The sequence below is a fragment of the Danio aesculapii genome, chromosome 25 (genome assembly GCF_903798145.1).
Source record: "Danio aesculapii chromosome 25, fDanAes4.1, whole genome shotgun sequence".
In the NCBI taxonomy this organism is placed as follows: domain Eukaryota; kingdom Metazoa; phylum Chordata; class Actinopteri; order Cypriniformes; family Danionidae; genus Danio; species Danio aesculapii.
Genome location: NC_079459.1, coordinates 15,687,455 through 15,702,810, shown reverse-complemented (window position 1 = coordinate 15,702,810; position 15,356 = coordinate 15,687,455). Strand labels below are relative to the sequence as shown.

At 36.6% G+C, this 15,356-nt stretch overlaps 1 protein-coding gene across 2 annotated transcripts in view; it reads right to left on the bottom strand.

Moving 5' to 3' along the window:
* btbd10a (BTB (POZ) domain containing 10a) overlaps positions 1–15,356 on the bottom strand; it is a 28,659-nt gene that overhangs the window by 1,815 nt on the left and 11,488 nt on the right. For both annotated transcript variants that reach the window (XM_056452037.1, XM_056452038.1), the window contains 6 exons: positions 13,096–13,301; positions 11,723–11,975; positions 8,917–9,019; positions 6,802–6,922; positions 6,365–6,562; positions 2,046–2,156 (listed from right to left, as the gene is read on the bottom strand). In XM_056452037.1, coding sequence (XP_056308012.1) covers positions 2,046–2,156; positions 6,365–6,562; positions 6,802–6,922; positions 8,917–9,019; positions 11,723–11,975; positions 13,096–13,301 — 992 coding nt within the window. The remainder of the gene's footprint in view (positions 1–2,045; positions 2,157–6,364; positions 6,563–6,801; positions 6,923–8,916; positions 9,020–11,722; positions 11,976–13,095; positions 13,302–15,356) is intronic.

The window sequence follows — 15,356 nt, the reverse complement described above, 5'->3', positions numbered from 1 at the left end:
AAAGTTCAGTCTATATTGATGAATGTTGGTGACCAAACAGCTTCAGTTGTGTTTTTGCTCCACATCATGCAAGTCAATAGGAACTAAAATGCTTGGTTTTCTTCACAATAGAGAGAATTTTCACTGTGGTATTATCAGTCCATTTTCATTTCTTTCTACTATTTGGACAGTTAGGGTGTACTCACACTATGTACAGTGGCCTAGAACAGGGCCAAGCACGCTTGTCCCCCCTCCCGTCTCCCCTGACGTCTCGCACTCACATTGGATTCAGGCCTGAGCCCACTTCCATCATCGATGATGCACTGTTCAGTAAGCTCTCTCGCTCAGCACAGTGGGGATTTCTTTAGTTATATCAGTTTTAATGGTTTGGGATGCAGTGACACGCAGTCTAATATTTAGCCGAACAAATCAGCCACTTTTGACGCTCATAAACAATCCTAAAATCCCCGTGCTGCAGGAATTAGGAGGTTTGCTAAAGGTGCAGCTGTGGTGCAGTGAGGGGTTTGCGTCTTTAATAAACTGTGTGATTAATAAACACATATGAAACAGTCCCTTTAAAGTCATGTCTCGTCTTCAGTTTCAGGCACGCTTTACACTCACACTAAAGCGTACCACGCCAAAGCCCAAGTGTACCGTGCTCTAGCACACCTCTTCCAACCGGGCCAGGGCCGGCCAACTGAACCATGCCTGAGCCCGATTCAGAGCACTCACACTTCTCAAAGTATTTGGGAAATGGACCTGGGCACAGTATGCCCTTAGACTGAACCTGTCTGAAGGGCTTTTCACACTGAGGTTATCCTTAACATTCTACAATGACATTCACAAACCCTGGCTTAACATCTTTATATGCATATTTGCGGAGTGACTGGACAAACAGCAGCAGATCATTTTCATAGTGCATCTTTAGAGTTATTAAAAATGCCAGGAAGCTCTGGGTTATCTGCTGTAAAGGGACAGCTCATCCAAAAATGTCAATTCTGTCATTAAATTCAATCATTTGCTCCAAATCTTCCAAACCTATTCACGTTTTTTTGTTCTGTAAAATACTAAAGATATTTTGACATGCTGAATGCTGGAACCCATTAACTTCCATCATAATTGTTTTCCTACAATGGAAGATGATGGCTTCTTCATAATGTCCTCTGTTGTGTTCAACTCAAGGGTTTAAAACTTAATGAGGGAGAACTAATGAGGTCCTTTTCAATGATGAGATACAAACAAAAGAAAACCAGGAGCAAAATTAGGTCGTCTTGCATTCATTACTCCTCATTACTTAATAATTCACATCATTTCTGACATTTCTTTCTTTTTCTCTGAGCGGCTGCGGTTTACACGATGGGCATTTTCTATTACTGACTTGCCATGAACTTGACTCTCAAACTCTGATTGGCTGTCTGTTGCCAAGCATCCAGCAGCAATAGCCAAATACTGCCCCATTTCACACTGAAGTGAAACCCTGAGTCAAAAGGTGCAACCGCCGCTTTCAAATCACAGATGAGGTGTGAAACCTTTCTTTCAACTGGAGTTAATGTGCTGCTTAGAACAATGATAACCTGGGGTTAAAGAGAGACTTCATGCTCAAGTTTTAATGGAAATTCACTTGTTTCAAACCTGCTTGAGCTTCCTCCTTCTGTTGAACCAAAAGAAGATATATTAAAGAAACTGAAGACCTGCAACACTGACATCCATAGTAGGGAAAACTAATACTATGAAAGTCAGTGGTTACATGCTTCCAGCTTTCTTTAATTCATCTTTTATGTTCAAGAGAATCAGTTTTGGGTGAGTAAATGAAGACAGAATATTGAGTTTTGGGTGAATATATCCCTTTAAGCTCAGTGTGAAAAGCCCTCGAGTTTCGCTTGTGAAACATCTTCTTTTGTGTCCAGACAGGTTTGGAGGGTGGATAAAAGATGAGAGGATTTTCATTTTTGGATGAACAATCCCTTTAATGTGTAAAAGTGTGAGCAAGTTAATTTCATTTCAGGTTCATCTAATAGCCATCAAGTGAAAAGCCCTTTCCCACATTCGCTCATTCAGTCTCTTACCTTCAATGCCTAATCGAATTTTCTTCAGTCCTCTCTCCTTCAGAACAGACTTGGCAACATCTCGGTTTTCAATGTATTTGAAGAACCGGTAGAGTTTTGTGCTGTATATAACTGATATGAGAGAGAGAGAGAGAGAGAGAGAGAGTGAGAGAGAGAGAGAGAGAGAGAGTGAGAGTGAGAGTGAGAGTGAGAGTGAGAGTGAGAGAGAGAGAGAGAGAGAGAGAGAGAGAGAGAGAGAGAGAGAGAGAGAGAGAGAGAGAGAGAGGAAAAGACATCAGATTTCATGTGGATACAAGCACAGATATGCATCGCACTGATGATGATCATGCACATGTTGCTATATGATTGCTAGCATGTACAGTATTAAGAGGTTTTTAGTGTATTGTTATGTGTTTGCTTCTAGTTTAGGGGGATTCTGTAGAGTGTTGTCTGTGTGTTTTAAGTTTAAGTTGTTTAATGCTGTAGCTATGATGTAGCAGGTGTCTGCAGTATTGCTAAAGAGGTAAGAATATGTTCTGAGTGGTTGTCAAAGCAATGCTATGTGGTTGCTAAGCTGAAAAGGATGTCCTGGGTGGTTAAAGCATAGGTTTGGTATGATGTTTTGTTCTGGATGTTTGTTAGTTGTGTGTTGCTATGTGGTGTACTAGAGAAGGATTGGGGAGGTTGCTCTAGGTGCTTATCAAAGCATTGCTAGTGTGGATAGGATGTTCAGTGGTTTCCTGAGAGGGTTGCTAGGAAGTTAAAGTGCCCCTATTATGGGTTTTTGAAAATGACCTTCCATGTAGTGTGTAACACAGCTCTAAGTGAAGTGAAATATCCAGCTAAGGCTTGAATCTGAGAGTGCACCATGTTTAAACTATTGATTCATCTATAAAAGCGTCGACTCAGAGTGCTTCAAGTGAATCGCCATTGTAACTAATCTTTAGCCGTGGCGTCGATACAGAACTCAAGTCCCGCCCATTTGTTGCATATGCAGACCCAGGAAAATTGAAACCCCTGGCCCCACCCACAAACATTGTAGAAGGAAAAAGAGGAAGACAAACACTGTAGCAGATCCCGGTTGAATCAAGTCGCACAGACACTGTGCTCTGAAGTGTATTTTTTTTCCCAACCCAAAGATGAGGCTGTGAAAGAGTCAGTGGTTAAAGTTTATATTTGCAAAAATACCTCAGTATTATAGCCTCAGCCTTGTGCTGTGTTCCAGTCATTTTTCTGACAAGTGCTTCTGCAATCTACACGCACACAACGGGGGACTAGTTAGCCATTGATTATAAGAAGGATCAGAAAAGGCTATTGATGTATGGGACTTTGTCAGAAACTTTAAAGTTCATGGATCAGTTTCTTCCTCCAATTCACAAATGTAAGAAAATTTTGTAAGAAAATTTAATAAGTAAGAAAAAAGGGGTTTGAGAATGAACAAATCATATAGGAGTTAATGGGATAATTAGGTAAAAATAAATGCATATTAAAAGACAATGAAAGTGTGTGTTTTTTTTTTTACCTTGCATGCATATCAGGCTGTTGTCGGAGACCCTTAAAAGTCATGTTTTGGTGTTTTTAATGCATAATAAGGGCTCTTTAACAGGGGTTCTGAGGTCTGGCTAGTTGGTTTAGTGTGGTCCACACATTGCCTATCATCGGGTGAATGTTGGAGTTCAAAGTAACACAGGAGCAATTGAGATGCACACAAAAGCCATACACTAATTGCTTTTACAGTACTTTGACGTCATGCACCAATCAGTTTGCTTTCATTTGAACACGCCTATTAATGAGCATTTAGAGTGGTAATTAATGTGTTGCTATGTGGTTTCTAGGGTGTTCTATGTGGCTGACTATGAGTGTTGTTAAGAGTCATGGTTGGACAAGGTGTGCTGGTCCATTCAGTTCAATTCATCTTCATTTGCACAATGCTTTAACAACATAGATAATGTCAAAGCAGCCTAACATAGATGAAGAATAAAGAGTGAAAATGATAATATTCAGGAATGCAGGAGTGTAGATGTAGAATGCTGGTGTATTTCAATTAAATCTGATTCAGTTCAGTTTAATATAAATGTCACTGTTGAATTCAGTTTAATCCACTGATGAAGGACGATCCAATGAAAGAGCAGCTAAAGTGCTGGATGTTTATGTTTGCTTGTAGAAGCTGTTGGAGCTATTGGCGGTTGCTAGGGTTTTCTGTTTTTTCAGAGTGTTGTTGTGAATGTTTATTACAGTGTTACTATACAGCTGCTGAGTGGATAGAGAATCGCATTGCTGTTGCTAGGGTGTTCTGAGTGGCTATAGGAGTGTTGCTAAGGGACAGATTGTTTAAATGAGATTCGATCCACTTGCTAGAGTGTTCAGAATCATTATAGGTGTCTGCTTGGGTCTTCTCCCTTTATATCATCCAAAAGGTCAAGCTCTTAACTTGGCCTGTCACAATCTATTTTTTGTTGTACGATATATACTGCACCAAAATACATTAAGATAAACGATACTACTGTCATTTTAAGATCATTTTATGCTACTCCTTATATAATGCCTGAATGACAATATAATAGCATCACAATGCAAGTACACTCTTCAAAAGAACTTATAATATTTTATTCTTAAGAGTATTTCATTTAATTGTTGTCATTTTAACAATTTAATAATCAGATGTGAATCAGAATGTGAAAACGTATATCCTACATACATTAATAATAAATGTTAATAAAGTGCAAGGTAAATAGTAATAGAGGCTGCTATATCTGCTACCAGACCTAATTTCAGTTGTCAGACACCGACATGATAACATACTGGTCATTTATAGTAAATATTACAGTGTTTTTAACCACACTGACACCTCCAATAGAGACGTTGTGCAATCAGCTAAAATGTTGCTGGAGTTGGGTTTTTTTTGTATGGACAATATAAACTCACAGGCCACTTTATTAGGTAAACCTTACTACTACCGGGTTGGACCCCCCTTTGCCTTCAGAACGTAATCCTTCGTGGCATTGATTCAACAAGGTACAGAAAATATTCCTGAGATTTTGGTCGATATTGACTTGAAAGCATCACGCAGTTACTGCAGATTTCTCGGCTGCACATCCATAATGCGAATCTCCCGTTCTACCACATCCCAAAGGTGCTCTATTGGATTGATTTCTGGTGACTGTGGAGGCCATTTAAGCAAAGTAAACTTATTGTCATGTTCAAAAAACCAGTCTAAGATGATTCACGCTTTATGACATGGTGCGTTATCCTGCTGGAAGTAGCCATCAGAAGATGGATACACTGTGGCCATAAAGGGATGGACATGGTCAGTAACTATACACGGGTAGACTGTGGTGTTGACACGATGCTCAATTGGTACTAATGGGCTAAAAGTGTGCAAAGAAAATATCCCCCACACCATTACACCACCACCACCAACCTGACCCGCTGATACAAGCCAGGATGGATCCATGCTTTCATGTCGTTGATGCCAAATTCTGACCCTACCATGCGAACCAGAAATCGAGACTCATCAGACCAGGCAACGTTTTTCCAATCTTCTATTGTCCAATTTTGGTGAGCCTGTGTGAATTGTAGCTTCAGTTTCCTGTTCTTAGCTGACAGGAGTGGGACCCGGTGTGGTCTTCTGCTGCTGTAGCTCATCCACATCAAGGTTGGACGTGTTGTGCGTTGAGAGATGCACTTCTGCATACCTCAGTTGTAACGAGTGGTTATTTGAGATGCTGTTGCCTTTCTATCAGCTCGAACCAGTCTGGCCATTCTCCTCTGACATCAACAAGGCATTTGAGCCTACAGAACTGCCACTCACTGGATATTTACTCTTTTTCGGACCATTCTCTGTAAACACTAGAGATGATTGTGCATGAAAATCCCAGTAGATCAGCAGTTTCTGAAATACTCAGACCAGCTTGTCTGGCAACAACAATCATGCCACGTTCAAAGTCACTTATAGTAAGTTCCATTTCTTCCCCATTCTGATGCTCTGTTTGAACTGCAGCAGATAATCTTGGCCATATCTACATGCATAAATGCATTGAGTTGTTGCCAAGTGATTGGCTGATTACAAATTTGCGTCAACAAGCAGTTTGACAGGTGTACCTAATAAAGTGGCCAGTGAGTGTATATTGTATCACCGAAAATGATGTCCATGTATTTTGCGATAAGTCGGTATATTGACTATTGTGACAGGCCTACTCATAACACAAGCTACACAATTAGAAGTATCGTTGAAATGTAGAAACACTTGGCTTATGAATGTTCAAAAACCACATGCAATCAATGCTACCAATGCAGATTGACATTTCAGTAACAACATGTAATGGTTAAAGTGTACTGACTCTGTGAGTACTCCTCTCCCATCTGCGGCGGGTACTCCTCGTCCCAGTCCACCACGTCATCATCCGTCAGCACCACCACATGACACTCTCTCTCTCCGCTCTGAGCGCTGGCCACCATCAGCGGCAGCACCATCTCCTCCAGATAGAACTCAAACTGCCGTCGCGCGCCGTCATTAGACAGCTCGTGCATGAGGGCACCTGCAGGCCACAGCGATCAGTCTTATTCAAAGTAGCTCATTAGCATTTAGACATATGCATGACAAATAAAGGCAGAACAGCCGCGCGCACCACGTAAACAATTCACACTGACCCACATCTGACAGTCACATCACGTACGACACTGACCTACTTCTGCTCTCTCGCCTCCATCATCCTCAGACATCCCAAACGCTCACAATACCAGCTTTTCTCCAATCGTCATGTTTAAGAATACTCACTGAGATCTCTGCACTTGATGGTGCTGTAGTCGAAGGCGATACAGAGGTAGTCACATGCTTCTCTCAGCTCCGGGATGGAGATCCCATCAGGGCAGCGGATTATCCCCGATTTATAGTAATCCTGCCGGTTAAAAGGGAAAGACGCAGAGGAAAAACAAACAGGCGGCCATTACTAAAGCAGCACTTATTCCAGAGAGAAGCAAATGGCTCCGATGCCAGATACACACACACACACACTGCTCTCCCACTTTTCACTGATCCATTTAAAGCCAGCCAAACGTGGAAAGAGCTCAGCATACGGACAGCATGAAGACGCTGAACAAAACACTTCAGTGAAGAGGGAAAAAAAGCTTGGATATGGCTGTTATTTTTGTAGTGCTGTCTAACGTGCGCTGTCCTGCTTTTTCCACTGAGCTTCATGCTTAGAAGCTTAACCCTTTCTATGCCACACAGACAGGTTTGAGCAGAGCGCTGTATACAATCAAATTGATTATATGGTGTATATAATCTATAAATAAATAAACAGAATTTTGAGAATAAGAATTGTTTACCAAATAGTGTAATTTATCAATCAAATTATCAATAAAATCACAATCACAGCTAGATGTTAATATTCTAATGATGTTAATTGTACCAAATGAGCGCTCTCCCTCACACTTAATATTTTAGCAGTCAAAATAACTTAATGCTTTTTATAAATATTTAAAATATTACAATAAAAAAAAATGTCAGAGTTATTTATATATATATATATATATATATATATATATATATATATATATATATATATATAGCTTATTAAAATATTTATTCATTCATTTCCTTCGGCTCTATTTCAGAGATCGCCACAGCGAAATGAACCGGCAACTAGGGCTGTGCAATTAATCGAAATCGAATCGCAACTGCAATTTGAAACATTGCGACTAGCTTATCGCAAAAGGCTGCGATATGAAATACACATGTATTATTTAATTTCCCCCGCCCAAGTCTTGCACAAACCTTTCAAGCCAATTAAGTGAGCACACTTTCATTCTGCCCAATCAGAATTGTGCGACCGAACTATGCGGAACGCCCACAATAAAATAAAAACAAACAAACAGAAACATGCGGATGAGTAGTATTATGCCGTCTGCCACTTTAGAAGCATTAATAAACAAATTAATATCAAAGAAAAACAGGACATCAGTATTATGGGAATATTTTGTTTTCAAAGTCACAGACACCGAACAAAAAGAGGTTATTGTAAATAACAAATAACCCAAATCGCACAGGCCTACCGCCAACTATTCCAGCATATGTTTTACGCAGCGGATGCCCTTCCAGCCGCAACCCAGTACTAGGAAACACCCATACACACTCACACACTACGGCCAATTTAGTTTATTCAATTCACCTATAGTGCATGTCTTTGGATTGGGGGGGAAACCCACTCCAACATGGGGAGAACATGCAAACTCTACACAGAGAAGCCAACTGGCACAGCTGGGACTTGAGCCAGCAACCTTGCTGTGAGGCAACAGTGCTAATGTTGTTACACAATTTTAACGTCTGAGTTTATGAATTATTTGTATTTTATAGCTCATATTTTATTACTGTAGTATAGCTTTATAATAATAATAATAGGTATTATTCAATTAATTGACTGAAAATATTATTTTACTTATTTTTAAGTCTCTTGAACAGAGGGTTTATTTATTGTATTTCACCACTCATACTTATTAATATTATTATTCTTATAATTATACTTATACCATAATAATTATATCGATCACTTATTCAGACAACCGCAACTAGAAGATCTTCATTTCTCTATTCATATTAAAATATCTCAGCAAGTTCAGTGAAGTGAACGGGCACAGAAAATGGGGACAAAACCTCGCCTTCAAAGATATTAAAAGAAAGGAGGCAGCAGCAGGGGAAATGTTCTGCTGAGTTTCCCTTTTTTATATGTGAAATACATCTGCAATAAGCTTTAACAAAGCAGTTCAGTTTGTGCTGAAGTCATGTGAATTCTGATACTGCAGCCTAATCCGGTACTTAATCAATATGCGGGGTCCACCAGGCCTAAGAGATATTTAAAACCTCAATAAAGCTTTTAAAGCAGAGAGCACTCACCAAAATGGCTCTGAACACGGTGGAGCTGATTCCCTCTGCAACCTCATACTCTCCCTTTTCATTAGGACGCGTGAAGTTGTGTTCCCGTCCAGATCCGAACATCCTTTAAAACAATGGTTAAATACATCAACAACATCACAAACTCAATTAATCATGTGTTCATTTTGTACTATTCTTGTCACTACCACTTTTTGAACACAGACATGAAAATGACCTTCAGCTTAAATGATTGCAAATCTTCAACATTTTAAAGGTGGCATTTTTAAGACAGATGTCAGACTGTAGCTGAAGTGAAAACTGAAGTTTTTAAAAGTTAAAAAACAAAAGTTATGTGTAAAATTTATTTTATTACATAAAATATCTTGCAAAACCTTTTTGAACCGTTAAAATTGACAGAAATCAAAGTTAATATCTTAATAAATAATATTCCATTTGACTTTCCAAATTTGACTTTGAGATTTTAAGAATTTTTTTTGGGCGCAGTATCAAACATCAGCACAAGATCACCATATAAGAACGCCCCTATTTCTGTGTATGTTTTGAGGGATATGAACCATATTTTTCATACTTTTGAGAATATTTGTAAAGTAGATATGGTACTTGACTTGAATTTAGCCTGTAAAAAAATAATAATTACATGAGGCACTGTAATAGCATTACATTTCTTCGGTTAAATGAATAGAGCAGTGAAGATATAGCGAGTGCAAATCCCTCTATCTTTCTCATTATGAGTGATCTGCTGTCAATAGTTGAAGACGAGCAAAATATTTAATTTGGTCCTGCATGTATTTAGGCCTTTTTACATATAACAACTGAAAGTTCTGTTTTGACAATAATGCAAATTCACTAAAAGCTGGCTGCAATTATTAGGTTAAAAAAAATTTATTTATTTTTTAACATGAATATTTAATAATATAAATTCTTGTAATACACTCATTGCAATAAACAGTAGTTTTTAGGCCTATTTTCTTTTAGTAAAGACGTATTAGATTTATAGGTGTGCATTTGACCTTCTTATGCATCAAATGTGCACTCCAAACTTTTTCTTGATTGAGACATGTTGAATTCTTCTTTCATCATTTACAATGTTTCCAAATTGCATTGTAATTTTTCAGAACAATTTTTATACCTGTATTATATTATTTTCTGTGGCAGTTCATTCTGCTGTGGCAAGCCCTGATAAATAAGGGACTAAGCCAGAGTAAAATGAATGGATGACTTATTTTCTGTAAAGCTGCTTCTGGCCATGATACGTTCACACTAAAATGGTTATAAGAGACGTGTTTAAAGGATTATATGCAGCATCCTTGATTTATTCTCTTAGGTAAGGCAAGATCTTCTCTTATGGTTCATACTTAGAAGGAAAATGTGCTTAATCCATTATAAAGCGTGAAGCTTTATAGTTATAGATCAGTAGATCACCATGACAAGAAATCAGTACTCGACTGCAAAAATCCTTATCGGAGCATCCCTAGCTTTGACCCAACAAGACTGATCTTAGTAAGTCAGTAAATACACTTTTAGGAAAAAGAAGTATACTATAGTAAAGGTCAAGTATAAAAGTATACTTTATTTAGTAAGTATACGAATATCAATGTACTAGTAGTGTACTTAAAATGTTCTTTCAGAAGCCCATTAGAATACACTGCAGTGACAAAAGCTGCACACTTTGTGTATAAAAAAAATTAAATGTAAATTTTTAGCTCTTACAGTTGTTTACTGCTGTCATTAAAAGAACCCCCCCCCCCCCAACACCGCTGACCCTAAAGTCACCGATATTTTTTCAAACAAAGTTCTTTTTCACTCTTTGGTCTTTTTTATTGAGCAAATGCAGAGTACAGATCAGGAGGTCCATTTTTTCACACTTCAGAATGTGCAGCACGGTTTGATGATCTGAAAATAATATTGCCATATGCGACATATGCAAAAAAAAAAATCTCTGTCACCGATCTTTTGCTACACAACCCTCCAGGGTTTTCATGTTCTCGATTTTGTGTTGTTGTTGTTTTTTTATGTTATTTTTATTTTCTGATGTTTCACCGTGGGATGAAAAAAATGCACAGATTTCCACAACACATCCACCAATTGTGTAACTGGTACCAATGGTAGCTCAAAGGTCTTTAGGAGCCAAGACTCCAACAAAAACTTGGCTTTGGTGAGCTGTTTTGAACTGTCGAAACCAACTCCAAATGAACTTTGTTTCGGCTGAATTTAGTTTGAAATTCTATTTCAGTTCATTCTTCAAATTTAATTTGAAGTATATTGGGAACCCAATTCATGTCAAGCAATCTATAATAACAGACAAAGCATCAGTTTCTCACACTTGTATGGTGTGACATTACTGTCAGATTTATTAGTCATCTTACACTTAAATATTTCTAAAAATCAACTGTCAAAGTGTACCTGAATTCTCAATGGATCCGCAGTAAAAATGAAGCAAACCATGGACCAAGTTCTTAATGACATGATCTTTGAATTAATTAAAATATAACTCATCCACTCTTCTCAATGTTGGGATTTGAAGGCAATGCAAATATAGTGATTTTCCACAAGTTGGCCCTGCACAGCATCTGTGGTTTCTGTTTTACATGTCTCTCTATTATTTACCTCTTGCAGTTTGAATCAGTGGGCGGAGCTAATCAACCAGCGCTGTATAAGTGGACGTTGAGTTAAGCCACACTATTGCATATTAAAGTGGCACATTCACAACCTGTCTGTCTGACTGGCTTTAATATAAGCCTTTTTTTAGACTAAGAAAGCTTTGAGTTCAGAAAGTTACAGGATGTTGTGAGTGAGTTTATCGTACCTGCCGAGCATGGTGTTGGGTTGAGCGGTGAAGATGGATGGATCGACCACGAAACGAGTGTTGTCTACAATCAGAGTGACTCTTTCAGCAGTCCTCAAACTGCGAGGGCCCTCTTTGAGGTTTTCGCAGACGTAGATCATGTCAGAGCTGTGGGTTTTTCCATGGGAGTCTGTGTAGAAGAGGCTGGAGGAGCATGCTTTCTGAGGCCTGGGACTGGTGGAGCGCGATGAGCAGCCCGAATCCCGCTCACGCTCTGAGGAATCAACACAAGAGATAAACTTTTTCAATAAAGGCCTGTTCACGCAATGGCAATGGCAATAGTGTCAACCAAAACAATAAAAATGTGACGACTTTATGGTTTTCTGTCACATTTGAATGTGTCCTGTTTCTTTTTCAGACCAATAAATATGACAACGACGATTATACATTTTTACAGAGGTTTATAGCAGATGTCCACTACAAATATAACTACAACCTACTACAAAGAAAAATATATATATTTTCAGGCATATTTTGAGCATTTATACTTTTTATACTTTGCTACTATCCATCAAACCACTAGATTTTACCCGTTTGTCAACAAGGAGGTTTTGATTATTGCAATTTAATAATATATACCATTTTGTATGATAGCTTATTCATAAGTACAGTTAAGAATAATAATACATTTTATTTCTACAAAAATGTAAGTTACACTGAATAATGAACATTAAATCCCCTACGATTTTACATTTTATTACCACAAACATTTGAGACACTTGCATTAAACTGTTCTTTTTTCACATATATAAAATAAAAATACATTTTCATATGAAACATTTGCTCCCTTAAATTTATAGTTTTGTTTTTCACAGCCAAATTTAAGCATTTTTCAAGCACTTTACAAATGCATTTATTTACACTTTTCTAGCACTTTATAAGTGTGGTAAATGACATATTTACATACATAAACACACACTTCATAATATATTAAATCAGATGCTAATTTGTATTCGCTAGTTTAGTATGGAAATGATTTGATGGCTTGTTTATCCCAAATCAAACAATCAATTACTTTCATTTACTCACATGTATTTTACTCACATCTCAAGTGATAAAAACACAGACAGATCATGCCTGTGGCAAATGCATTTTTCATTTTAAGCAAAAACAAAAGTTAATTATTATTATCCATTTAGTAACAACTTATAATGAAAGCAACACAATTATATCTACAGGCACTTTATCCAAGAAAACTCTTATCCTTGAACCTCTAGATTAACATTCAAGCAATTTGAATGATTTCCAGTATTCGTAAGAACCTTGTCAATTACTATGAATACTACCTCTAAGACTTTAAGAACTGTATTTGAAAGCGTGTGTGTTGAACTCACCGCCAAGTGTCTGGCGTATGGGTGAGGTGACGTTCCTGATGCAGGGGGTGAGCTGACCCTCTCCTCTGTCATGTGAAGAGTCTCTGGAGCAGTCTCCAGACCTCCTCCTCTCTCTGTGCTGCTCCAGGGCTCCTGCTCCTCCACTGGCTCCATGCAGACTCATATTGAGCAGATCACCCTCCAGATGAGCTCCACGCGGCTGACCACTGCCAATACACACACACACACTGATGAACAGGACTGAAGTCTGATGCTGCTGCAGGAAACAGAGGAGCAGCAGTGCAGTTTGACTCTCAGCACAGCCGCTGTATTGATCCGTGTAATCACAGCTGATTCATTCCCGCTTGTCTTTATTTTATGCGCCTCACGTGCTCGCTGGTGAGAAAAACTGAGCCCGAGTTTAATTTGAACCTAATCCTTTCAGGCAACGGCCTACATTAAAAATTCAATACTTTGTGTAATTTAATTTGGATATTCTGGACAGAGAATCAAACCCACCTGGTCTCCTTTTATGTAGAACGCTGTGCTGGAAAATACAAACATTTACTCGACTGGTGGTTATCATAGCTATTATTATTAATATGCTAAATACAAATAAACAATTCACAAACCCAGACAAAATAAAACATCAATACATAAACTACAATATAAAAACAGTTTTACTTGACAGATGTTTATCAGTTTGATTTAAAAAAAAAAAGTTAAATTTAAACAACTTATTTCTAAACCCATACAATTTTTATATATATATATATATATATATATATATATATATATATATATATATATATATATATATATATATATATATATATATATATATATATAAATAAAAACACACACATACACACAGTTGAAGTCAAAATTATTAGGCCCCCTGGGTATTTTAACCCCAATTTCTGTTTAACAGAAAGGTTTTTCAACACATATTAGTTTTAAATAACTAATTTCTATAAACTGATTTCTTTTATCTTTGCTATGATGACAGTACATAATCTTTTACTGGATATTTTAAGATACTAGTATTCAGCTTAAAGTGACATTTAAAGGCTTAACTAGGTTAAGGCAAGTTAGGGTAATTAGGCAGGTCACTGTATAACAATAGTTCCGTAGACAATCAAAAAAAAATGCTTAAGGGAGCTAATAATATTGACCTAAATATGTTTTTTTAAAAACTAATTGTTATTATTAATTTATATTTTATCATAAAAATTTACTTTTATTCTAGCCAAAATAAAACAATTAATAATAACAAATATTGGAAATAGTGGAAAAATTCATGGCTCTGTTAAACATCATTAAAAAAAATAAAACATAATAATAATAACAACAACAACAACACATTAATAATATATATATATATATATATATATATATATATATATATATATATATATATATATATATATATATATATATATATATATTATTATTATTATTATTATTATTTATTTATATTTACTAAATAATATTAATATAATAATATGCTGTAAAATAATAATAAATGTAGGAAATATTAAATAAATATAATATTAAGTAAGCAGTAACAATAAAAATAAGCAAAATAGAAAATCTATTTAAAATCTAACTACAATATTAAAATAAGAACCATCATAACACAACAGTAAAATATAAATATATTTGATAAAGGCAGACAATCTAAAATGAACTATATCAACTATTAAACTATAATAATACAATATAACAATAAAAAATTATTATTATTATTAAAACAACAAAAAATAAACAAATATCTGTAAAATAGAAATAAATCCTTTATAAGCCCAGACATATAAAAATATTATATAAATAATATAATAACAGCAATAATGCTGTAATAATAATAATAAAAAGTCGTAGTAAAAATAAAGAAATAAAATTTAAGCTGAAAAATAGTCAGAAATGTAACATGAGCTGTATACAAATAAAATGTTTTATAAACATTGCATTATTCTGTATAGTAGCAGCATGATATAATAAAATGTAACTACCTCTATTACACAATTATTATAACACACAAATACTTCAAATACATCCTTTACAAAAGCAGACATGAATGAAATCGTACTCCGTTTAATAGGCAGACATCATTAAAGGTTCCAGACTGCCCATGGGCAGAGCAGGTGCTGTTAATTTTTCCTGCACTAATACTCGTCCCCCAGGAGCCTGAAACAGGATCATTACAAGACAGACGCCCTTGAAGCAAGGAGACTGAGCAGCACAGGGCAAAGCAGAAAACCCCGTTAAAAACATGCTGCTTC